The 23781-nt window shown below is 50.8% G+C and overlaps 1 protein-coding gene across 1 annotated transcript in view; it reads right to left on the bottom strand.

Annotated features, from left to right (window-relative positions):
* Positions 1 to 2432: 2432 nt before the first annotated feature.
* The window catches only part of SEZ6L (seizure related 6 homolog like), a 163359-nt gene continuing 142010 nt past the window's right edge, over positions 2433 to 23781 (bottom strand). The window contains exons 10-17 of the mRNA XM_050924391.1: positions 21013 to 21209; positions 18367 to 18561; positions 17846 to 18037; positions 13822 to 14016; positions 12009 to 12041; positions 11255 to 11369; positions 10740 to 10842; positions 2433 to 7001 (exon numbers count right to left, since the gene is read on the bottom strand). Coding sequence (XP_050780348.1) covers positions 6972 to 7001; positions 10740 to 10842; positions 11255 to 11369; positions 12009 to 12041; positions 13822 to 14016; positions 17846 to 18037; positions 18367 to 18561; positions 21013 to 21209 — 1060 coding nt within the window. The 3' untranslated portion in view covers positions 2433 to 6971. The remainder of the gene's footprint in view (positions 7002 to 10739; positions 10843 to 11254; positions 11370 to 12008; positions 12042 to 13821; positions 14017 to 17845; positions 18038 to 18366; positions 18562 to 21012; positions 21210 to 23781) is intronic.

The raw sequence follows: 23781 nt of genomic DNA, 5'->3' as shown, positions 1-23781 counted from the left end.
GTTGAGATGCACCCGTTGCCGTGATCGTTGGGACCAGCCTAGCTGCCTGGCTGTGGTGTTCTGCACTGGGGATGGACGCTCTCCCTTCCCCGAGCAGGAACCACCCTTCGGCCTCCCCATGACAAGCCAAGCCCCCTCCTGCTGCCCCACACTGAGCACTGGGACATGTTTACTCTCTGGGGCTGGGGGTTCCCTGACATCAGACATGCTTTCCCGCTCTCCTCCTTCCCCGGGGCCCAAGGGACCCACCTCCCTCCGCTGGCTGGGAACTTGGGACAGGCCACAAGCCCTGTGGGAGTTCAAGCCAGGAGCTGAGGGGGGAACCCCAAGAAAAAGCAGCCAGAAACCCTCCCTGGCCTGGCTCCCTGGCAGCCTCCACCAAATCCTCAGCCTTTGGCCAGGCCCCAGATGTCTGTGGCCTGGGAATTAGCTCAGGTCCAGAGAGCCAAGGGGCAGAGTTCTCCTCCCCGGCACTCTGATTGCTCCAATCCTACTCCTGTGAGTGTGAGGACTCTGGAACCCAACTACCAACATTACCAGTCAAATCCCCCCGCCCCAAACCCCCAACTCCTTCCAAACCGTGCCAAGCACTGTGGGCAGGGGCTGTCCGTATTCGGTCCTGTACCGTGTCCAGCACATCTGTGTGTAACGAAAACTGCACAATGTCCCTGTCCCAAATCCCCTGGGCCTCCTGCCCTCCCACACTGGTAATTTGGCCAGGCTAGTGGTGATGTGCGGCCTGGGGGCAATGCAGTCAGACACGCCAGGTTTGGGGGATAGATTATAAAGCCAGAAGGGATCATTGTGATCACCTAAATCCGACCTCCTTCATAACCCAGGCCATTGGACTTCCCTGGGCTCATTCCTGTTTGAACTAGAGCAGCTCTTTTAGAAAAACAGCCAACCTGGCTTTGAGAAATTGCCAGTGATGGAGACTTTACCACGAACCTTGGTAGCCAATGGTTAATTACACTCACGTATTTCTAATCTCAATGTCTACATTCAACTTCCAGTCACTGGATCTCGTTATACCTTTATCTGCTGGATTAAGAGCCCTCTATTTTCAAATTTCGGTTCCCTGTGTAGGTACTTACAGAATGGATCAAGTGACCCCTTAACCTTCTCTTTGTTAAACTAAATCGATTGAACTGTTTGAGTCTATCACTGTAAAACAGGTTTTCTAATCCTTTAATCATTCCTGTGACCCTTCTCTGAACCCTGTTCCAATTTATCTGCATCCTCCTTGAACTGCCCACGCTAGGACTGGACACAGCATTCCAGCAGCAGTCTCACCAGTGCCATACAGAGAGTTAATGGAATTGTCTTACTGCTGCTCAAGATTCCCCTGTTTATACATCCAAGAATCGCATTAGCCCTTTTGGCCACAAACTCGCACTGGGAGCTGATGTTTAGCTGATTATCCACCATGACCCCCAAGTCTGCCTGCTTCCCAGGAGAGCATCCCCCATTCTGTGAGTGTGGTGTACATTCTTAGTTCCAGATTAAAACACATTTGTTTGCTTGTGCCCAGCTTACTAGCTGAGCCAGATTGCTTTGTATCCATGAGCTGTTCTCTTCATTATTTGCCATTGCGCCGAACTTTTGTGTCACCTGCAAACATTACCATGGATAAAAGCGTTAACTAGTGGAGGGCCAAGAGTCAATACCTGTGGGACCCCACATGATGATGATTTCCCATTTACAATTACATTTTGAGGCCTATCAATTAGCCAGTTTTTAAACCATTTCACATGAGCCATGTTGATTCTGTATCGTTCTAGTTTAGTAATCAAAATGCCATGTGGTACCAAGTCAAATCCTGACAGAAGTCTATTACATCGATACTAGTATCTTTATCAACCAAACTTTGTCATCTCATTAAAAAAAATCAAATTAGATTGACAAGATCTCTTTTCTATAAGCCTGTTGACTATATTACTCTCCTTTTAATTCTTTGTTACTCAAGTCCCTTATCAGCCTTTCAATTATTCCGCCTGCCAAGTTACAGGGCCATCTCCCACAAGGCTCATTATTTTTCAGGGTGTAGGGCTGAGTATTTTTACCAAACCTGGAAGCCAGCCAACAATAAAGAAGTCACGAAGCACCAACTTACAAAAGCAGCGACAACACTCCTATTGTCCACACTTATGAGAAGCTATAGGATGGATTCCAGTGCCTAGTTATCAGAGCCCAGAACCAGGAGACAGGACATGTGAATTCTATTCCCAGCTGGGTGATCTTGAGTAAGATGCTTAATGTCTCCATGCCTTAGTTTCCCTGTGAAACATGGGATAGTAAAGTAGCTACCTACAGGGGTTGTGAGACTTAATTCATTAATATTCATCCAGCACTTTGAGATCTTCAGATGAAAGAGGCATGAGAAGGGCAAATGGTTATTCTCAACAGTTGTATAAATGAGGAGAGGTCAGACCTGACGCAAAATGAGGAATTTATTGCACTCAGGATACAGTACCACAGACAGAGCTGAAGTATGTTTGTACATTAATATGGAGGGAGAGTTATGATTTCCAGAATGCTTCTCTTAACACAGTATGTTCATCCATATGAAGATTTAAGAATAAGATTTAAGAAATTGTAGTTTACCTTCAAGAAAATAGCATGAAAAATATACATTATGTCACCCTACAAATCTGTTATTGTTCATGTGAACAAAAGTAGGATATTCTGATGGCTGGGATGAAAAAATACCAGGAGGCATCATAGACAGGTGAGCAGCCGTGATGTAGCTGTACTGCATGCACACCACTTGTAAAGATGTACACGAGTACAGACAACGCTACACAAACCTGTGGCACAGTTTGGGTTTGACCTGTCCCTGCTGGCATACGAGGAACGTTGGGAGCTGTGCATTAGAACTCCCCTGTTCTGCATATGCCCCTCTTCTCCCTTTAAAGCCGCCAGATCAACAAAAAATAATGAGATAAGAAAATGTTTTCATTTTTCCATCCAGTCCCACACTGGGTTTTGTTTTTGAAACTGTGAACATACAAAATGGGGACCAACATGAAAACAGCAAAAGAATCTAGACTGGTGGAATTTGCCTTAGACACTTTGCTATCCCTCCCTAGTCAACATTATGCTTTAAGGGCCTGATCCAAAAGTCTGTGAAGTTGGTGAGAGGCTTTCCATTGACTTGGACAGACTTTGGCTGAGGAGGGCAGAGTGTCCTACGTCATTCTGCCCTTAGAGGAACAGTTGTGTTGAACGTACTGCTTGCTACATGCTTACTCCTCAGGACAGTCGATCTCTTTTATCTCCACTGACCCTTCTGGTCTTCCTGTGGAGTCTTCTCCAGACTGGCTCCTTGGCATTGTTCCCAGTCAGTGATCTCTGTCCTGTATGTTCAGACAGAGTCTGGAAACTGACTGCGGACAGTAGAAACACAGACCTCATGGAGTATGTGCTCTATCGGCAGATGTTCTGAACTCTGTGCCCAAACCAGAGTCTCAGCTCAACTGAGGAGAATGTTCTGGACTCTGCCAGGGCTAGTGCAAATCTCTGATCCCACAGGGTTGGATGGTTTGGGCCACACTGATGCCCAGAGAGAGCCAGTCTCCATGCTCGAAGGGTGTTTCCCTGCCCCTGCCCCATGGGGCAGGACGTTGTGATGTTCAATAGTAAGGAGAACGAGGAAGTTCTGTTGTTTTCATCCATGAATAAGGCAAAGGCATTTGTCTCATTTCCCACTTGCTTTCATTCTTCCCCGGGACCAAGTGCAGACGCCTCTTAGCTAACGGCACCTGCAGTAAAAGATCCACAGCCAACCAGCCCAGGAAGCAGATGCGTCTCCCCATCTCTTCCCTGGGAGTGGGGCCTGTTTACTGCAGGGTTAAAATTTCTCCCCAGTCTTCAGCCAGTGGAAACTGCCTCCAGATGAGCCCAGACCACCAATGCAGAGGCTCTGTGCCCCAGAAAACAGATGCGTCTGGTAGGGTCCCTTTGCTTCCATTGCTCAGAAGGCTTGGTTTAACATGCTAAATAATGCACTAAAGTTACACAGCAGGAGGCAAGGGAAGGCATTTTAAAGTGAGCGGCCACTAGGCCTTCCACCTCTCCATCCTTTCATATTTATATATGTATAGAAAGAAAATAGTAACTAACTAAGGGGTCACTTCCATTCCTGGTTACCTGCCGTTCTTCCGCCTGCCCCGATGCTCTGAATTTATTTAGCACAGCAGGCTTGTTCTAAAGAGGGTGGCATATTGCCCCGATCGCATGGTAATACAGAGGAGCTCATGAGAGTTCTTCTGCAGTTGCTCCTGTATTTCTTCCCAGGGGGAAATGAAGAGATCTGCATCTCAATAGTTTGTAAAACCAAATCTCAAGGAAACTGAAGATTCATTTGGGCTGGGTAGGCTTTAGAGAACACAGAGAGCCAAATCTCATGCCAATGACTTCTGAGGGACTAGAATCTAGCCTTTAGGCGCCCCTGAGAGCCACAAGGCTCATATGCTGCAAGGGATAACCTGTGCCCATTTTCTGGAGAAAAACTCCACAGCTGAAATACTGTAAGATGGACCCAACACATCAATCTTCACGGCTTGGGTCCAGGGAGAATCTTCTGCACCATTCACTCATTTCAGATCAGACTCATTCAAGAACGTGACAATGTAAGAGTCTGTGTCTAAACTGAAGTGTGTGTGTGTAACCATGGAGACCTGCGGATCACATGGCAGATAGCGTTGAAGTGTATGCAGCATGTAATACAGGCTGAATCACAGGCATATTCTGTGGCTCAAATGTTTCTTAATCTTATTTTCAACCATTAAAAAATAGAGCACAATTTGTATTAAGGTTACACTAAATTCTAGAGCTTCCCAGGGAAGTATCATGTTCAAAAATATTTAATCCCAACAATTTTCACATTGTTCTTATAAAAACAGACATATATGAACAGAAATGAAATACCTGGTACATTTCTGGCACCTTTTTTTGTTTTTGTTTTTCTTTTTTTTTAAACTTTACAAATTACAAATACACATTCAGTTGTTTGTTTTTTCAAAGGGAAAAAAGATCTAATGTCTCAGTCATACAACTGCAGAGATGCACTAACTTCTCTAAACTAAAACGGACGTGAAAACTTTGTCATGGTTACAACTGCCATTCTACAAAGACCGAAAAAAGACACCAGCAGCCAAAGAAACATCAACAATGTCGCTGGCCCTCCAACGATAGCAGGAAGGGTCCTGTGTGACCGCCAGTTTTGTGAAGAGAAGTACTGGTAACTAAGTCACTGGAGCCTTTTGTGAACCTTTATGCTTCCATGAAAAGAAAACATTTGAGCATTTGTTTTGTTAATGTGAACACGTTATTCCCCAGAACCAAAGAATATGAATGTGGTGCTTGAATTCCAGTTGTCACAGGGTTAGATCAAGATGGAAGTGGCTACTAAAGGCTCTGTTTTGCCTGCTATGTTCCTCCAGCGATTGGGCTCCTGTTCTCCAGTCAGGGAAGGTTTGCTACCTGGCTTTCTTCCCCCTTAGTCTATTCTCTCTTTCCCCAGTGGGGTCTGCCCAATCTCGACTCACAAGCAGAGCTCAAATCTAGTTGATTTCCCGTTCTTAGCTCAAAGCTGAACAGTGCAGCTCTTAATGGACAATGCTTACTGGACACTGTTTTCTGCCACGGAGTGGTGGCAGTGCCCTGGAATCGGTTTAGAATGACGGGAACGTTGTGGTTTGGTTGCTGCCATAAAGTCTTCCCATGCTGCTGAGATCCAATCAAATGCACTCTGCTGGTTTTGCATGCTCCGGGAAGATGAGAAGAAGGACTGACTCTGGCTCTTCCCATGCAGAGTTGTGGCTAACTAGTCACCCCACCTGCCCTTTCCAGAGCAGCTATTCCAGAAGAACAATGGACTCTTCCAGTTGCATGAGGGCACCATAACCTTGAAGGGCGAATGCTCCAAAATTAACCAGAGTGTGTAATAGGATCCTGTATTCTATCGTTATTACCCTGAGATATTTACAATAAAGTGGGCAAAAGGTGAACTCAGACTTTGAGAGACTACATATTCCTTGCAATGGCCACAGTAAATGTTATAACAACAGGTGTGAGCAAAAGACATGCAAGCCTGTTTGTTCCCAGTGTAGCAGAAACACAGCCCTAGAAGATTTTACCCATGTCCCCTTGCAATGCTGCCAAGGTCTCTCAGACTGGGGTCGATATGCTCAGCAATCGCTGGTTGCACACGTTAAGGCTTTTCTGCAACAGCTCACATGTTCTTGCATGTGCCTCTCCAGGATTAAAAACAAACTGGGCCAAGCAAGTAGCATGTAACCTGCTTGTTTGGTCTCTGCTTCCCCTTTCTCCCCAGACACCCGAGGGCATCACACTGTACCTGCTTGGCAACTTTCCTGAGATGGGCCCCAGGAAAGAGGCTGCTCCCTCTACTTTGAATCAGAGAGTGTAGCACCAGATGCCTGATCAAACTCTAGGAGAACCGGAAATGTGCGGGCAGTAGTTAGGCTTAGGACAGTGCTCAGAAAGACTCTCTATGTATAATACCAAGGAATCAAGCTCTGTGTCTAACCCAGCTCTTGACAGTTAACTGCAGGATCTTGCATGGAGACATATTAATTTTTAACACCATAAAAATCGTAAAATCTCTTTGCGTGTGGCCAGTGCAGAGCTGGAGACTGTCGCTGCTGCGAGATGGGGCCAGCTGATCCCTGCACCTCCCCACCTTCCTGTGTGGACTGGTAGCTGTGCGCTGGTACACCCAGGGAGCGGAGCACAGCCTGCCGGTAACACTTTGAACACACCTATCTCAAGTTAAATAGAATAAATACAGTGAAGAAAACAGTGAAATCATCAATAAAGAGGCAAAAGGACAAACAAGAGTAGGTCCAGGATTCCAGTTAAACTCCACATGGTCTCTGGATTAGTCACGGAGGAAGTTCTATTGGAGTGAATTAAGTTCACATTTGGAGACTCTCGTATCATTGTCTTTATATTGAAACTTCATATTCTCTTGTTTCCTAAAAAGAAGAAAACACACATTTAAAGGAATGGTGGGTTTCCACCCACATTAATCAGCCCTGGTCTATGTAGATCAGACCCAGGTGACACCTAGGCCTTGTCAACGCAAGAAACTGGCTTGATTTCACTAAATTGGTTTAGAAGTTGCTGTAGTTAAAGGGTTCAAAACCCCAGGTGTCTCCCTTTGATTTCTATTTAAGAAGGTCCGTGCAAGAGGGCTGTGTCAATGTAACTAGAACTGTTTCTAAATCGATTCATTATTTGGTACAGTTTTCTCATGGAGACAACAGTATGGCCAACCCCAGACATTCAGAAATCATAAATCAGGTCCCAAAAATCACAAGGTTGGTTTAAAAATCATGAGGTTTAAACAAATAATACATTTGGGGTCTTTTACTCTTCCGGTTTCGGAGCCTTTGGGTCACACTTGGGTCACATTTCCCAGCTTTTCTTCACAACCAAAGGGGCTGGAAACTGACTTTTTAAAGCGAAAGCTGAGATTCTCATGCAATCTGTTGCTGTGGGAGCTGGGGCTCTGCGTCAAATACCAAATATTGTGAGGCTCGTGATAAAACTGAGAGTAGGCAAGACTGATTTGAAGACCTAACTCACGCCAATGCACTGCCTTATTTCTCATGCCCCCAGACACACACACCTGGCTGCTCAAACATGCTCATTGTCCTAACATTGAACTCAGAGCTTGGCCGTGAGACATGCTGAGCACCCTCAACTCTCACCCCCCTTTTCTTGCACGTAACGGGAGCTGGGGTGCTCAGCAGCTGGCAGGATCTGGCCCTCTCCTAGTTAGAAGTTCTTAGCTCAAAGCTGAACAGTGCAGCTGTTAATGGACAATGCTTACTGGACACTGTTTTCTGCCACGGAGTGGTGGCAGTGCCCTGGAATGGGTTTAGAATGACAGGAACGTTGTGGTTTGGTTGCTGCCATAAAGTCTTCCCATAGAAGCCATTGTGTAAAGCAGCTGCAGGAGGTGAGGACAGGACTTTGAGCAGGCCCCACAGTTTCCCTTGGCACTGGGCTTAGCCCAGAGACACCTTGGGGGAGACTAGTTCAGTGTAACTGCTGTACCTGCCCCACAACGTGCCTGTCGTGTCACTGCTGACTCCACAGAGCTACTCACATCCCCAGCTTTATACCTCAGCTCTGAGTGGGATCAGGGCTCCTAGCTGCGCCTGTGGGAGTCTCACATGCCAAAGGGCTAGGAGAGGGGAGCCCAGCAGTCAGCAGGAGGGTATTAGTCAAATTAAGGCAACCCCCCTGCGTTAAGCCAGCACCTCTTCTTGCCCCTGCGTGGGTAACTTGCAGCCTCTAGCTCCCTCGCACTAGACAGCAGGGTTCTGATGTGCCCTGCACAGCCGCCCAGAGGGCAGGGAGAGGAGCAGAGGATGCTGCATTGAACAGAACTTCTGTGAGCCCCTTTCTCCTGGCATGAGTCAATGTGGTACCATTGTGGCCCAGGGGCTCGCACAGAGCCATGCTGTCTCTGGAGGACTCCCTGTGACTCCATTCCATGGCAGAGCAGCTTCCCCTTCCCACCTCTGCAAGGGGCTTATCATCATTTCTGAACGGCTTCCTCTACATCTTCCTTTGCCAGGCCCTGCTGGGCAACAGCAGCTGGACCTGCACTCTGATAACAGCATCACCAGTTCCATCCCCCAGAGCAAACCTGTGAGGCAGAGCTGGGCCTGATGGATTGGGGTCGTACTGGAGCGAGGTCGGTCCTGGGGCCAGTTTTGTTCAATATCTTCATTAATGATCTGGAGGATGGCATGGACTGCACTCTCAGCAAGTTTGCAGATGACACAAAACTTGGAGGAGTGGTAGATACGCTGGAGGGTAGGGATAGGATAAAGAGGGACCTAGACAAATTAGAGGATTGGGCCAAAAGAAATCTAATGAGGTTCAACAAGGACAAGTGCAAAGTCCTGCACTTAGGACGGAGGAATCCCATGCACTGCTACAGGCTGGGGACCGACTGGCTAAGCAGCAGTTCTGCAGAAAAGGACCTGTGGATTACAGTGGACCAGAAGTCCATTGGATATGAGTCAGCAGTGTGCCCTTGTTGACAAGAAGGCTAACGGCATATTGAGCTGCATTAGTAGGAGAATTGCCAGCAGATTGAGGGAAGTGATTATTCCCCTCTGTTCGGCACTGGTGAGGCCACATCTGGAGTACTGTATCCAGTTTTGGTCCCCCCACTACAGAAGGGATCTAGACAAATTGGAGAGAGTCCAGCAGAGAGCAACGAAAAAGATCAGGGTGCAGGGGCACATGAGTTATGAGAAGAGGCTGAGGGATCTGGGCTTGTTTAGTCTACAGAAGAGAAGAGTGAGGGGGGATTTGATAGTACCTTCAACTACCTGAAGGGGGTTCCAAAGAGGATGGAGCTCGGCTGTTCTCAGTGGTGGCAGATGACAGAACAAGGAGCAATGGTCTCAAGTTGCAGTGGGGGAGGTTTAGGTTGGATATTAGGAAACACTATTTCACTAGGAGGGTGGTGAAGCACTGGCATGGGTTACCTAGGGAGGTGGTGGAATCTCCCTCCTTAGATCAGAGGGGTAGCCGTGTTAGTCTGGATCTGTAAAAGCAGCAAAGAATCCTGTGGCACCTTATAGACTAACAGACGTTTTGGAGCATGAGCTTTCGTGGGTGAATACCCACTTCGTCAAATGCATGAAGTGGGTATTCTCCCATGAAAGCTCATGCTCCAAAACGTCTGTTAGTCTATAAGGTGCCACAGGATTCTTTGCTGCTCCCTCCTTAGAGGTTTTTAAGGCCTGGCTTGACAAAGCCCTGGCTGCGATGATTTAGTTGTGGTTGGTCCTACTTTGAGCAGGGGGGGTGGACTAGATACCTCCTGAGGTCCCTTCTAATCCTGATATTCTATGATACACGGCTAATTAACCCATCAACCCAGCAGGTAGAAAAGGCACAAGAAGGACGTGTCTGGGGGGAAGAGAGGGACTGGCAGGCTTTGGGGAGTCAGAGCCAGGAGAGAGCTTTCGGGGGGAAGATACCGTTTATTTCTCCCCTCCCAGGGCCGGCTCCAGGCCACAGCGCGCCAAGCGCATGCCACGGGGGGGGGGGAGCGCTCTGTTGGTTGCCGGGAGGGCGGCAGGCGGCTCCGGTGAACCTCCCGCAGGGACGCCTGTGGGAGGTCCACCGGAGCCACGGGACCGGGACCAGCGAGTGGCAGAGCGTCCCCTGTGGCGTGTCGCCATGTCGCCGTGCTTGGGGCAGCAAAATGGCTAGAGCTGACCCTGTCCCCTCCTTGGCTGAGCGAGCTAAGAAGTGTCTGCTACTGTAAATACAGAGCCGCACACATCTGGACAGAACACTGTAAACATACTGCATAGAGGGTTTGACCAGGAGCAGGTCTCTGAGGGTTTGTGGTGAGAAAAGAGACAGAAGCAGGGAGACCCCTGTCAGACCCTCCTTGGCTAAACTCTAATGCCCCCCGCCCCTCTCTCTGATTGTCCGGCTCACCCTGTCCTCAGGTGCCATTGAAACTCCCCTAAAGACTGATTTTCTGGCTGACCTGCTGCATCATTTGCCCATCGGGACACAGAGGGAGATAAGAAGCAGAGATGTTCTCTCATGAGGGATCTTGAGGGGGGTTCATAACCTTCCCTCTTGCTGTGAGTTTGTGCCAAGCCTTCATCTTCAGTTTAACGTAACGTACGGATGGAGAGAACTGAGGCACCCAAAGGCCAACTCACCCCTGTCTCGTAAATTGGGTTGTCAAACTCCGTCTCTACGGTGATCTGGCTGTATGGGTGGGAGTACATGAGGGGCAAGCGCAAGTTGGAGTAGTACCGACATCTGAGAAAAAGAGACACAAGAGAGAGAAGTCACCTCACTGGGTCAGAACAACGCAGAACCCAGTGGCTTGCGCACGTGGAGTGATAAAGCCAATGGAGTCACAATGGAGTGACATGCACCGAGCAAGGCAACCCTCACTCATGCTCCCAAATCAGCCATTCCCCTTTGCTCTCCCACCTGCATTCACTGCTCAGCACGGAGATCACGCAATACCGGCAGCAAATACTGCGAGGTAAGGGGCTAATTATCAGAGGTGCCTGGCCGCTCAGCACCCACAGGGTCCAGGGGTAGCTGCTGGGTGCTCCCTCTCGTGAGGAACACACACTGGGCAGAGGGCACTGGCAGCACTCTGAGATCTCTGCTTAGAGGCCCTGGAGAAGTGCCCAGTGTTGCTGTTACAGTGGGTCCCCACCTTGTGATATAGATGTATGCGCCTCCCAGCAGTAGTGAGATGATCAGCACTGGGATGAATATGGCTAGCGCCATGTTTCCCCCTTCGAGCGACGTCTCTGCGGCAGCTTCTGCTACTGAAAACACAACATTCATTATGTTCCCATAGGCAAACATTTGGGATCCCCCCTCCACCCTTGGGCTCTGCTTCCCTCCTAACCTTTCCCTCCCCTCATGATGCTGCCTTGTTTCCGTGGCCAGCTGCAGAATGATGCTTGTTTGAAATGTAACCGTAAGACCAGGTTTCTTCACAAGCTCAAACCAACCCCATCTATTGTCTAGTGTCCCATACCAGCTGGGAGCACAAAGTGGGGCCTCGAGGAGCCCTGCAGGAGACGGGCAGGTGAAAGAGAGATTTTATTGTCTGAAATGCAATTGCTATCCAGTGGTCCCAGCTGCAGGCCCCAATGGGTGACCACAAGTACTCAAAGCCTCAGATCAAGCCCTTCTGCCCAGAGGACCTCCCCAAATATTCCATCCCTCTGAAGAGTCCTGCACTGAGGGCATGTGACATCCTCCCATGCAGAGTGGTCAGCCCAGCTGCATTCCATAGTCCCTAATTTCTGAACCGAAGAGCAATGTCAACGCTGCAATGCATACTTGTTGCAAATTTGTTTGCCTTCTCTGACCAAAGGCAGGCACTGCACACTCCAGAGGGCAGTGCCAGACATATGCTCTGCCTGACTGGGATTTTCCTGCAGATGCATTTCACTCACCTTCTAAAGCGTGTTCAAAACTGTCTTGATTCACTGCAAGAGAAATTGGGAATTGTTGACAGGGTTCGAGATGGTCATGGGGGTGGCAGCCTCATGTGAAACATGAAAAATACCCACATTTCCTCAGGTGATTTACTGTTTTCCCTCTTTGTGAAAACTCTAGTGCCCCAGGCCAGAAATTAGAACTATCCAGAAGGTGGTTCCCAGCAGCATCAGGAAACCCCCTGGATCTCCTCCTTCAGGGGAAGCTCGCTGAACACTTTCATAGGAACATCTGATGGGCCATCGTCTGCTCTCTTTTCTTCAAGAGTGGCTTGTTTCAAATGCTTCCAAGAACGGTGGCAGAAGCCCATAGTGGGTGATTATGGAATGATTTGCCCTTTGGGGACATTTCCTGCAACCCCGTCAGGAGCAGTCGCCTCATGTGCTGAGCACAAGAGTTTGTAACCTTCATTAATATTTTCAGCCCTGTCTAATTTAACTGTGGCTGCTCACATTACCCACATCAGTGTCTGTTTCTTTCTTGAATCCTGATCTACCCTGGGTCTTAATGGCATCTTGTGACAATGCGTTCCAAAGGCTAATCCCATATTGGGTAAAAGGAGATTTCCTTGCATCAATTTTAAATTTGCTGCCTTTCAACTGCATTGAATATCCTCTCGTCCTTGGTTTAGGAGAGAGAGGAAATAAAGTTCTGGTGGGCATCCCGCATGAGTGTCCCTGTGCATCCTTCTCAGCTTCCCCTCCCATTCACACCCATGCCCCTGCCCTTTGAGTGACACACCCCAGAGGTCTCTTCCATCAGCACGTGGGCATGGGGAGTCCCCCAATCTGGAGTCTCTGCTTCTCTCCACAGACCCCAAACCGTGCCACCAACACTGAGCTCTTTGGGTGCTTTTGGCCTTTCTGCACCCATCTAAGGCATTCTCGGTCTGGCCTTACAGCAAGCGCTGCATAACTACAGGGCAAATCAGCTGCAAAGCGAAGCCTGGAGTCAGGGGAATTACATTATCCTCTCCTGAGCAATTTGCAAAAGCCTGAAAATACGCTGCTCTTCCAGGACACTGTTACTGTGCAATTCACAAGAAATTAAGTGGTGGTTATTCCCTGCCCTTTAAAGTGTTACCAGGAGGTCCCTGCTTGTGTCCATGAAATAGACTCAAACTGAAAACCAGCCAGTTCACCAAGCAGGGCTTCCTCTGGGCCAAGGGTCATGGCCATTGTCACTAACTCATGACCCAAGACAGAACCACAATGGTACATGTAGATAAATGTTAAATGCAGGAACAAAGTGTTCACCGGACTCGGGGCAGCATCCAGACCCCTCTGGACACTCTGGGGACCATTCCTGCTTCCCCCAGCCCTGTCTGCACACGTGCTAGGCAACTGCCGCTAGTCAGCAGCTTCCGACACAGTTCACTAGGAAGGGATTGAGATGGATTCCCTCCCCCGGGTGGGCAGAACCTCTTAGAGATAAATCCATAACAGCCACCAAAATCTCCACTACCCGTGGCTGGAAACCTGGTGACACCAATGCATCAGAGGGCCTGGGTGACACCCGGAGAGCTCTTTGTTTTAAGGGCTGATGGTAAAAAAGAAGGAGCTCTTAAGGAGGGGACCACAGTGACATGCTCGGCTGCCTTTGAATGGCGCTGAGAATGGGGGCAGATCTCCACGCTGGAGGAGGTTGCTGCTCCGAGCTAATTCTCTGGTGTGGCGGGAGCTAGCTGAGGACACCTGCAAAATCCCTGTGGATTCCAGCCCCTTCCCAAAGTGTGGTCTTGTTTTCCAGCTGTCTTGGAAAGCTCATTACCTTTGCAGATGGGCAGGGGTCCACTCCAGTGGGATGGCTGGCCCAGAATGCATTTGATAGTAACCTCGCCCATTAGCTCAAAGCCTTCATAACACATGAACGTCAGGGATTCGCCTGGCAAGTAAAGGCGTTTGTAGAGGATTTGGTAGCCATTTTCAGGTAATCCTGGATTGTCACAGGCAAGGGACTCTTCAGCTGAAAAGAAACATCCCCAGTGTGAGTCATGCTTTTTCTGCCTGTCCCGAGCGTTTACCAGTCCAGTACTGTAGGATCTAAGCCATAGCCACAGTAATTACTGGATTTATTTTTTCCACACCTTCACCAACTAGATTTGGTTAAAGAGGAACAGTACGTCAGGCAATAGCCTGGCATATTAGCCTGTTCAACAGCTGTTAAGTGTCTAAGAAGGTGAACTTTGTGCTCTGGTATTCACCAGCAGAAGTTGGTCCAATACAAGATATTACCTCCCCAACCTTGTCTTGCTAATATCCTGGGACTAACACAACTACAAGTCCACTGCGTACTGGTATCATACAGTCACATCACCACTCCAGAGCTGGGCACAGACTTATTCCCAGAGGAAATAGTGGAACCTGAAGCATTAATTCTGAGCTCTCTGGCAATAATCCAGCATCGCTGTTCTCTGTCATGGCACCAGAGAAAGGATGAGCAGGAGAACTAGGAACGCCAGCAAAAACCCTCCTCCAGAACACACAGGACTAAAACAACAAGAGCGCTGGCAAATGGAGCTGTGATTTCCCAGTGCTGCTCTCTCTTCCTCACACTGGCTATGGAGCAAACTCCTGAATTTCAGGATGTGCAATAACAACAAACCTGATCCAAACAAGGGTTGCAGGAAGTGGCTACTCAGCGGAAATGCCAAGGCAGAACTGAAAGGCATGTCAGAGAACAGCCTGGGACTCTGTCTACAGGCCGGGCCTCCATAGAGCAGAAACAAACCCACTGCAGCTTCTGGTCTCTGGGCCCTGCAGAGCGATGAGCACTGTGAGAGCCCACCCAGCCTGCGCAGCCTTTGCAGAATGCCAAGGGTCTCATAAGGCAGGGGGGGCGGGTCTTGCCTCTGCCCGGAGGATGATGGGGGGAGCTGAAGCTACTTAAAACAACACAGCAAACTCCAGGAAGAGATGAGGTTTCAGACAAGCCCAAGGTGGCATTCTGCAGGGAAAGGGCATGAGAGACAGAGAGCGGGCAGCCCTGCCAGATGTGCCCAGCCACCAGAGCAGTGTGACTGCAAAGAGACTTTGCTCTGTTGACCACAGTGGAGCGATGGCTGATTGACACTGGCTGGGGATCTGGCCCAAAGCTTTTCCTTAGTTTTTTACACAACTGTTTACAATCCATAATATGGGCTAACTTCTTACGCTGGACTATCTGTTCCACCTTGCACTTAGCTGTGACGCCGGGAATACCTTGCCCCTTGAAAGTTCATCTCTCTCACCAACAGAAGTGGGTCCAGTGAAAGATATTTCCTCCCCCTTGTCTCTCGCTATGAAATCAGACATGTAGGGGGGAAGCTAGCTTGGTCTAAGTGTCTAGCAGAGGGAGCAGAGACTGGGTGCTGCATGGAACAGGCAGGTTGCAAGTGAGCGGGGCAAGGGCATCGTCAGCTCTTAGCCAGCTCTCAGTTTCTGGGGCGCCCTGTGTGTCCCTGCAAAGGTGCTCAGAGCCCCGTGGGCTTGCACTGTGCAGTCTGCGGCACTGGGGCAGCTGCTCCCACAGGAGAGCAGTTCTGGCCCAGGCACAGGGAAGGGCACAGAGAGTTGGGATGGAGGTAAATTTATATTTACTTATGGTTTTATTTTCTCCCAGTTCTGAGTGGGGCTGAAGCAGGAGCTAACCCCAGACCTGTGCTCTGCCCAGACTGGGTGTTGACCCAACACCAGCATTTCTGGTGCCAGGCCAACCACTGACTGTCACCCAGGGTCCAGGATGCTGCCCCGTCCCCTTGTGCTCCCCAGGATGCAGGGCAGAGCCGAGAACTCCAGAAAGGCAGTGACGGCTTTTGGACAAACTCTAGTGGCTGCAGAACGCCGGCAGGGGGAGGTGATAGTTGCCATTAGCTCACTGACTTGTCCAGCCACATGCTAGGAGGAGGCAGCCAGGCAGCAGCCAATGGGGGGGGTGACAGCGCTTCTCCTAGCTCCCTCGTGTAAGGAGCCTGTGGTTGCACAGCTGCCTGGTCAGTAGCAAGGTGCAAGCTCAGGATCTTCCACGTCATATTACAGGCCTCCTCCAGCTAAAGGAAATTTGCCATTTATGGTCCTGGTTACTGGGTTTATATCCTGCAGGAGCTAGAGCATGGCAAAATCACAGACACTTGCGCAGATCTGGCACCCTCCCCAGCAAATAACAGGAGTTCATGCATCGCCCGCCACCCCTCCCCCAACCAATACACGACATGGCCTCCAGAAAGATTCCCAAGAGAAGTAATATGCAGTGTCAGTGCTGCCAATTCACGTGATTTGATCATGTCTCTCATGGTATTTGGCACTCCTCTTACAAGCCCCAGCTCCCGGACTCAGGTGATTTACACGAGAATCTCAGCTTGCATTTTTCAAAGTCCTGGTAACCGTTAAAAACACTCCTCCCCCATTTATTGTCTTTTAAAACCTCATGATTTTTAAGCCAGTCTCATGATCTTTGGGGTCCAGCTTATGATTTTGAGTAGCTGGGGCTGGTGCTACTTGGTGCCTTAGAGGCGTGGCTGGATCACTGAAGGGAAGAGTCGTCCCGTACGGCCAGAGAACGGTGCCTGTGGGGACAAGGGCACTGGCTCGCTGAAGTAGCGTTCTCCCTGGGGGTGAGGAATACCTCCCCTGGGGCGAGTAGGCTTTTCACCCCCCTTGTTGGAGCTTGCACTGCTTGAATCATTTCAATACGTTTTTTTCATTGAAAATGGCCTTTAAAAAAAAAAAAGACACCACTGATCTTTTCATGAGAACAGCTGACATGGTCAGCACCTACAAAAGGGCCTACCATCTTCTGGCCACCTTTCGCAAGCTTTGATTGAACAATCTTGGCAATGGCCATTGAAATGACAAAGAACATTGACACCTCCCCAATTTTGAAAGTAATATTAATGACAAATGTGGGAAAACTGAAAAATGGGTCAATTTTGAACCCTGCAAAATGAAATCAAGGTGGCACTTTCTTGCAGTAATAGGGATTTGACCAGCTCTGCTGGTGGTAACAGCCAGCGTACAGCTGAGGCGGCCTTTGCTCTAGATCAGGAGCTGGGGGACAAAGTGGCAGAGCTGCTGAGCAGGGAAGATATTGTGTTTCTTCACCTTCCTTGCACCAGTCAGTGTTGCCTTCCGCTCTGGCAGTATATGAACCCATTAGCAGGCAGGATCAGGAGCTGGTAGCACCCCTGGAGGGAGATGGGGTGACACAGGTCTCCAGATGAGAACTCAGCTCCTGCAAATGAGATGGGAAGCCACAGAACAAAACCCACAGTGATTTCAGCAGCAGGCACTGCCTGTTCTGCTGTTGCAGAAAGACCTGCTAGCAGGGGTGTTTCTATTACACTGCTGCTCGTCAGCCTTTTTAACGAGCTTTTATTTAGCCTCTCATTCTAGACCTTGGTTAATTGAATTGTTATTAACTGCTTTGAATTGCTGGTGTGCAGGAAGGGATTCTTCAAACTTCCGGCAACAAAGAAAAGGCCTCGTGGATGGACGGGACCAGTGCAGCTCACATGGTATCTAGCGTGCAGCATCTGTGGCTATAGCAGGGAGAACACCCCTAAAGATCTAGCTGTTGAAAGGAGGAAAAAGCCTGGAGGAAACTGGAGGTGAAAGAATAGGAGCAATGGTTTCTGATGTCTGGTACTTACAGAATGGACTGTCTGCTGGGACCCTGGGCTCATCCGCTGCTTCCTCCAGCAGCTTCTGAATTTCCAATGGAAACTCGCAGATCAATTCAGATAACAAGGAGTAAAGTAAAACTGCAGCCGCAAGAAGAGAAATAATTGCAACACTGTAGAGAACTGAGCCCAACTTACAGACACAGTGGGGTAGCCTTGATGTCCAGATTGGAGTTCCTGTTTCACGGCTGTAACACGTAAGAAGGGAACTTCCTTCCAGTACAAAGCCTGGGTTACACGTGTATTGAATGGTGGTTCCAACCAGCAGCACTGGATCAGAAATTAAACGGGTCGAGTGGTCCACTTCCCCAGGGTCTGTGCAGTACATAACTAGAGACAAACAGGTTCTGTAACTCCTCCCAGGAACAAGCAGCAAAACAGAGAGGCAGGCAGTGGGGCAGATAAACAGCTCAGGAGCTCTGAAATGGACTGGAGTGGAGGAGTCACATGAAGGAGGTTGGAAAATGGTTTATTTGGCATGTGTTCAGCACAACCGAGTCCCATTTCACATGCACTGTGACATGAAATGGGTCTGATCCAGAGTAAAGAGATGCCAAAGGGAAGCTCCCCATTGATTGAATGGGCTTTGGACCTGGCTGACTGCATGCATGAACCCAGCAATACCAAGCAATGTGTGTGTGGGGGGCGGGCTGTCTTACTTTTTTCACAAAACGGAGGGTCGCTGCTCCAGGTGAGGTCCCATTGGCAGGTGAGCGTGTCACTTCCTACGATGTCATATCCTGGATCACACTGGTAGGTGATCTTGGCCCCTCTCACTAGCGCGGTGTGTGATGTGGTCTTCCACCCATTCTGAATCTCCGGCAGGTCTGAACACGAGTCGTTCCTTGAGACCTCTGTAGCCACAGAAAGATGCTGGCTAGTACTTAACGATCTGCATAGATTGCCCCCTGGCCTGCCTGCTTGTTTCCTCACCAACAGGGGGCGACCTTTCCAGGTGCTGCACAGGTGCCCGGAGAGGGATTATTTGATTCACAAAGTGAAGCTGACGACCTAGACGCCTTCCAGCTCTGAATGTGAAAAGCATTCAGTTGGCCATTGGCTAGCCCTGGCGGTGCCGTGCCATGGTCTGCAGAGGGAGCGTCATGGCACAGTGTGATCAGCACAGCACCGGGTTAGGGCTGGATTTAGAGGCTTCAAAATCCCGCTAGACCCTAACGAGTTTCAGAAATAGGCAGCGCTTCCTAAGCGTCCCTTCTCTGCCCAGGCAAGCGGTGTGCCTGGGCCTTTACACCTAACTATTGCTGCCCTTCTGCTTGAGTTAGAAACTCAATCTGTCCCATCGTTAACAAGGAGTTGAAATATCCTCCTGGGCCCAGATCCCCAAAGGATGGGAAGTATAATGCCCTGGGCTGGCCCTGGGGAATTCCCGGCTAACCAGAGCCGTCTGGTACATTTGCCTTGATTTGGATGCTAAACACAGTTTGTCAGCATTAGTATAATTTTAGCAGAAGCCAGCTGCAGGCATTTGATCCCGAAGGGTTTGATTTTTCACACATACTATTAAAGCAGCGATGTCTGAGCACTGTACTTACAGTTCAGGGCTAATTTGCTCCAGCATATTATTTCCTGCCCGCTATGTTCCTAAGGTCTGTGACTTTAAAACACTCATAAACTGATAGCTGTGTGCACAGATGCAGTGTGGTGCTTTACGGAAGGAGCCCTGCAGATCACAGCTGACCTGCACTGCATCTTATTCTCTGCTGCTGTTATGGTGCATGCAGTACATGCAGGTGGGAAGGAGAAATGCTCACTGGGCCCCACTGCCAGCTTCTGGGGGAGTGCTGGGTGCTCTGCATGTGTGCAAGCCGGGCGCTCTGTCTGTGCGCAAGCCAGGCGCTCTGCGTGTCTGCAAGCCGGGCGTTCTGCGTGTGCCGTAGCTGGGCGCTCTGTCTGTGCGCAAGCCGGGTGTTCTGTCTGTTCACAAGCCGGGCACTCTGTGAGTGCACAAGCCAGGTGCTCTGCATATGCGCAAGCCAGGCATTCTGCGTGTGAGCAAGCCAGGCGCTCTGTCTGTGCACAAGCCGGGTGTTCTGTCTGTTCACAAGCCGGGCACTCTGTGAGTGCACAAGCCAGGTGCTCTGCATATGCGCAAGCCAGGCATTCTGCGTGTGCGCAAGCCAGGCACTCTGCGTGTCTGCAAGCCGGGCATTCTGTGTGTGCCCTAGCTGGGCGCTCTGTCTGTGCACAAGCCGGGTGTTCTGTCTGTTCACAAGCCGGGCACTCTGTGAGTGCACAAGCCAGGTGCTCTGCATATGCGCAAGCCAGGCATTCTGCGTGTGCGCAAGCCAGGCATTCTGCGTGTGTGCAAGCCGGGCGCTCTGCATGTGCACAAGCCAGGTGCTCTGTGTGTGTGCAATCTGGGCACTCTGTGTATGCATAAACGGGGCTCTGGATGCAGCTGGAGCACTGCAATGCACACGTTGTACTGGGTAGCCCATTGCCACTCTGGGTCAGTGCTGAGGGACCAGCAGCTGAGCCTGACCAAAGCACTCCCACAGCCATGCTAGTGCAACCCACCCCGTGCCGTGGGCCAGCCCCCACCATGCATCGGGGAAGCCAGGAGGACACTAGGTGGGGTGTGCAGAATGAGGGAGTTAGAGGGATCCTGTCCCAAGGTGCCATTTAAACAGAAGGTGGGAATGAGTGACCGGCCCCAGCTAAGGCCATGGGGCCAGGCTATCCCCACGGAGCCGGCAGTAGGCACCAAGCACCTCCCACCCCCAATTCTGAGACAGTGAGTGTCACTCTGGCCTTTCCCCATGGCCGGTGCCATGCTGCAGTTTGGCAGCGCTGTCTAGCCCAGCCCATGGGGACCTGTAGGGCTGGAGAATGCTGCAAGGGCTGGCGAAGTCCAGGGACAGTAGCCACAGAGGGCTGTAGCAGGTGGCCATTGCCTGGGGGATGTAGGTAATAGCAGCTATGGGTTTCAGAGGAGCACAGGGAGCCTATGCTGCTCTAGCTGCCTGCCCAGAGCTAGCGCATGGCATCGGCTGAGCTGAACTGGAGCCCTGGGGCCCATTGTCTGCGCTGGGTGACTTAGCTCAGCATCGGAAAACCTGCATCCCCTCACTCACCACCCCAAATTCTGGGTTAGAATTCACTGAGTCACGGCCCTGGCAGACGCCACACCCAGATGCAACGTGTCCAGCCTCACTGCCTCAAGAGCAGATTGCAGTGTCACCTGCACTGCCCCAAGAGCAGATCGCAGTGCCATCTGCACTGCCCCAAGGGTAGATCACAGTGGAGGCCCTGGCTGGACGGGGCAGCTCCCCCAGCACACCTACCTATGTAGTTCATGATGAATCCCTGCCCCTTCCCGAAGATGAGACCCGCAGGGTCGGAGTGGAACTGGATGGTGAGGTCGGGGGTGGAGGAGTAGAGCTTCTGGGGACCACTACTGCCAATGTACTGCCCCAGGATCCGGGCCGTGAGCTCGTCCCCGTCGTAAATGGTCAGGATGTCGCTGTCGCTCAGGTTCAGGCTGGGAAGGGAAGCGCAGAGAGGAGGCTGGTCAGGTCGGGCGCACAGGGGATCCAGCCGGCATGTTACTGAGTCAGACTCAGGGGACATGGGTAATGGACCGTGCCAGTTCCAGACCATAACACGACCGGACATGTCTGTGAGGCCCATAACCACCCTCCAGCAGACTCATCTCACTTGTTCCACTCCCAGGACTTGGGTATGGAAGTGAAGTGTGTGGACCCAATGTTCTGATGAGTGCCTGGAGAAATCTCTGCTCTTGGAGGACTCTGCAGACCAGTGGTCCCCAACATTTTCGTCTGGCGGGCGCCAGACAAAGGACCATGGCGGCGGTGGAGCATCTGCCGAAATGCCACCGAATTTCTGCAGCATTTCAGCGGCAACACCTCTCAATGACGTCGTTTGTCGGCGGCAAGCGGCATCATCGAGAGGCGTCGCTGCCGAAATGCCGCAGAAATTCAGTGGCATTTTGGCGGCTGCTTGTCCGCCGGCCAGGACATGGGTGCATTTAGATGCCCCCGCGTTGGGGATCCCTGCCGCAGACAGAGGGAACAGCTTGCACAGGGGCCTGCTATCGTTTGAATTAACACAGGGGCCGATCCGGCACCAGTGAGCGAGACATGGGACAGGGAGCGCTGCTCTGTGCATTGCAGAGCTGAGGTGAACCTGAAAGCCTGTGGGCTGCGCCCGTGTCTGCACGATGCACAGATGGCACGGGGGGCGTGGGCTGATTTCTGACTGGACGAAGCACAGAACATGTCTGCGTCTTCGGGCTTTTTCATAGTGGTGCCATGAGCAACCGTCACCCCCTTCACCCGCTGCCAGCGTTGGCTGCCTTCTGACGGCACGGCTGGATTTCCCACAGCTTAACTGAACTGAATTCTTTGTTCCTTTCGTACGGCAGAAAGCTCAGTGCTGTAGGACATGGAGATGAGATAACTGGCTCCTGCTCGGAAGGGGAATTAATGTTATCATGTCACAACACCCCCCACCACCGACGTTCCCGCTGGAACCGAAGCCTCACAGGCAGGCGGCTCTGGGAGCAGCAGGGAGCAGGTGCCGGAACGAGGTGGGCAATAGGCAGGGTCCCTGCGTAGCTAGCAGTGGCTTGCCGCAGGCCTGCATCGGGGCCTCCTCTGGTCCTGCTTCTGGGTCAGTGTGTACCTAACTCTCGCCCTCCCCCTGGGGCACTGCCTCCCTCTGTCACTGCTGCCTCCCTCCCTTCCCACAGCCAGCATCTGCTCAGCCCCCCACCCTCTGACCACGCTGAGTGTCCAGTTTTCCAGTGAGGAGCAGGAGAATCGCTAGGAAGAGCTCGCTCTAACAAGTCCTTGGGGCATGGCTGCTGCTGGCCTGGCCTGGAACCAAGCAGCAGCAATGGCCAGGGGCTCACAGCCTGAGCTGGTGTAAATCAGTGCAGCTCCACTGCATTCCGGGGCAATTTAAACCTGGCCCAGAAAGCATGGAGTAGGCAGAGCCACCTGGAAAGATGCGCCAAGACCACTGCACGCATCACTTAGCAAACAAGAAGGGGATGTTCAAAATTCCCAAGGAATTTAAGGGGTGGGGCTCATGGTTGGTCACCCGAGGGCAGGGCAGTAGAATTCAAACCGATGACCAGAGAGGCGAGAACAGGCATTGTGGGACACCTCCCGGGTGCCAATCGCAGTGCTGTCATCGACCAGGGTGTCTACACTGGCACCACAGCCCTGTAGCCCTGGTGCAGACAGCTCTACGCCTCTTATCGGGGTGTTTTTTTTACAGTGCTGAAACTGTGCAGTTTCTGCACTCTAAGTGGCTTGGCCATGTGTACAACGCAGAAAGCTGCTTTACTGTGCAGAAAGCTGCCAGTGTAGACAAGGCTTTATTCCCAGAGCTCAGACATGTGTTTCTGAAGGACAAGCCTGTAAAATGGACCAGAACGCACCAGACAGCAGGTATTTTCCAAACCTCTCCCCAGGGAAGGAGACCCTCAGCTTTCCCCTCCCCTCCCCAAATCACACCAGCAGAGCAGTGGTCTCTCGGGGGCTTTCAGTGGCAAAGTCTCTGTGTCTCTAGACAAGTCCATTGACAGACAGTCATTTGCCAAACAGGGTGCCTCCATCTCAGGGCTGTGAGAAAACCATAGCTTGGCCAGAAGTTCCTCCCTGTCCCCTTGGAGAGCTCATGCCCCGCAGGACAAAAGAGGGGCTGTCAGGGCTGGTGGGAGAACTATTTGAAGTAGGCCCATATTAGGCTATCAGCAGCACATCACTGCGTAGCTCAGAAGTGTGTCTCTCTCACCAGTGGAAGCTGGTCCAATGAAAACTATCACCTCCCCCACCTTGTCTCTCTAATATCCTGGGACAGACCCAGCTACAACCACTCCGTAGAGAGAGAGAACAGTCACAGAATCTGGTTGGCTCATGGGTATTGGCCTATGGTACATGTGGCATGTAGTGGACATGAAATGATGCAAAACTAACAACGAAAGTCAAAAGAGGGTTTAAAAACAAGCTGAACTGTTATTTGTCTCCTACCAGTGATATTTGCCTCAGTGCCTGAAACGGCTTGGAGTGACTGGCCATTGGCAA

Source organism: Gopherus flavomarginatus, chromosome 15 (assembly GCF_025201925.1).
Source record: "Gopherus flavomarginatus isolate rGopFla2 chromosome 15, rGopFla2.mat.asm, whole genome shotgun sequence".
In the NCBI taxonomy this organism is placed as follows: Eukaryota; Metazoa; Chordata; order Testudines; family Testudinidae; genus Gopherus; species Gopherus flavomarginatus.
This window is presented reverse-complemented; position numbering and strand designations above follow the sequence as displayed.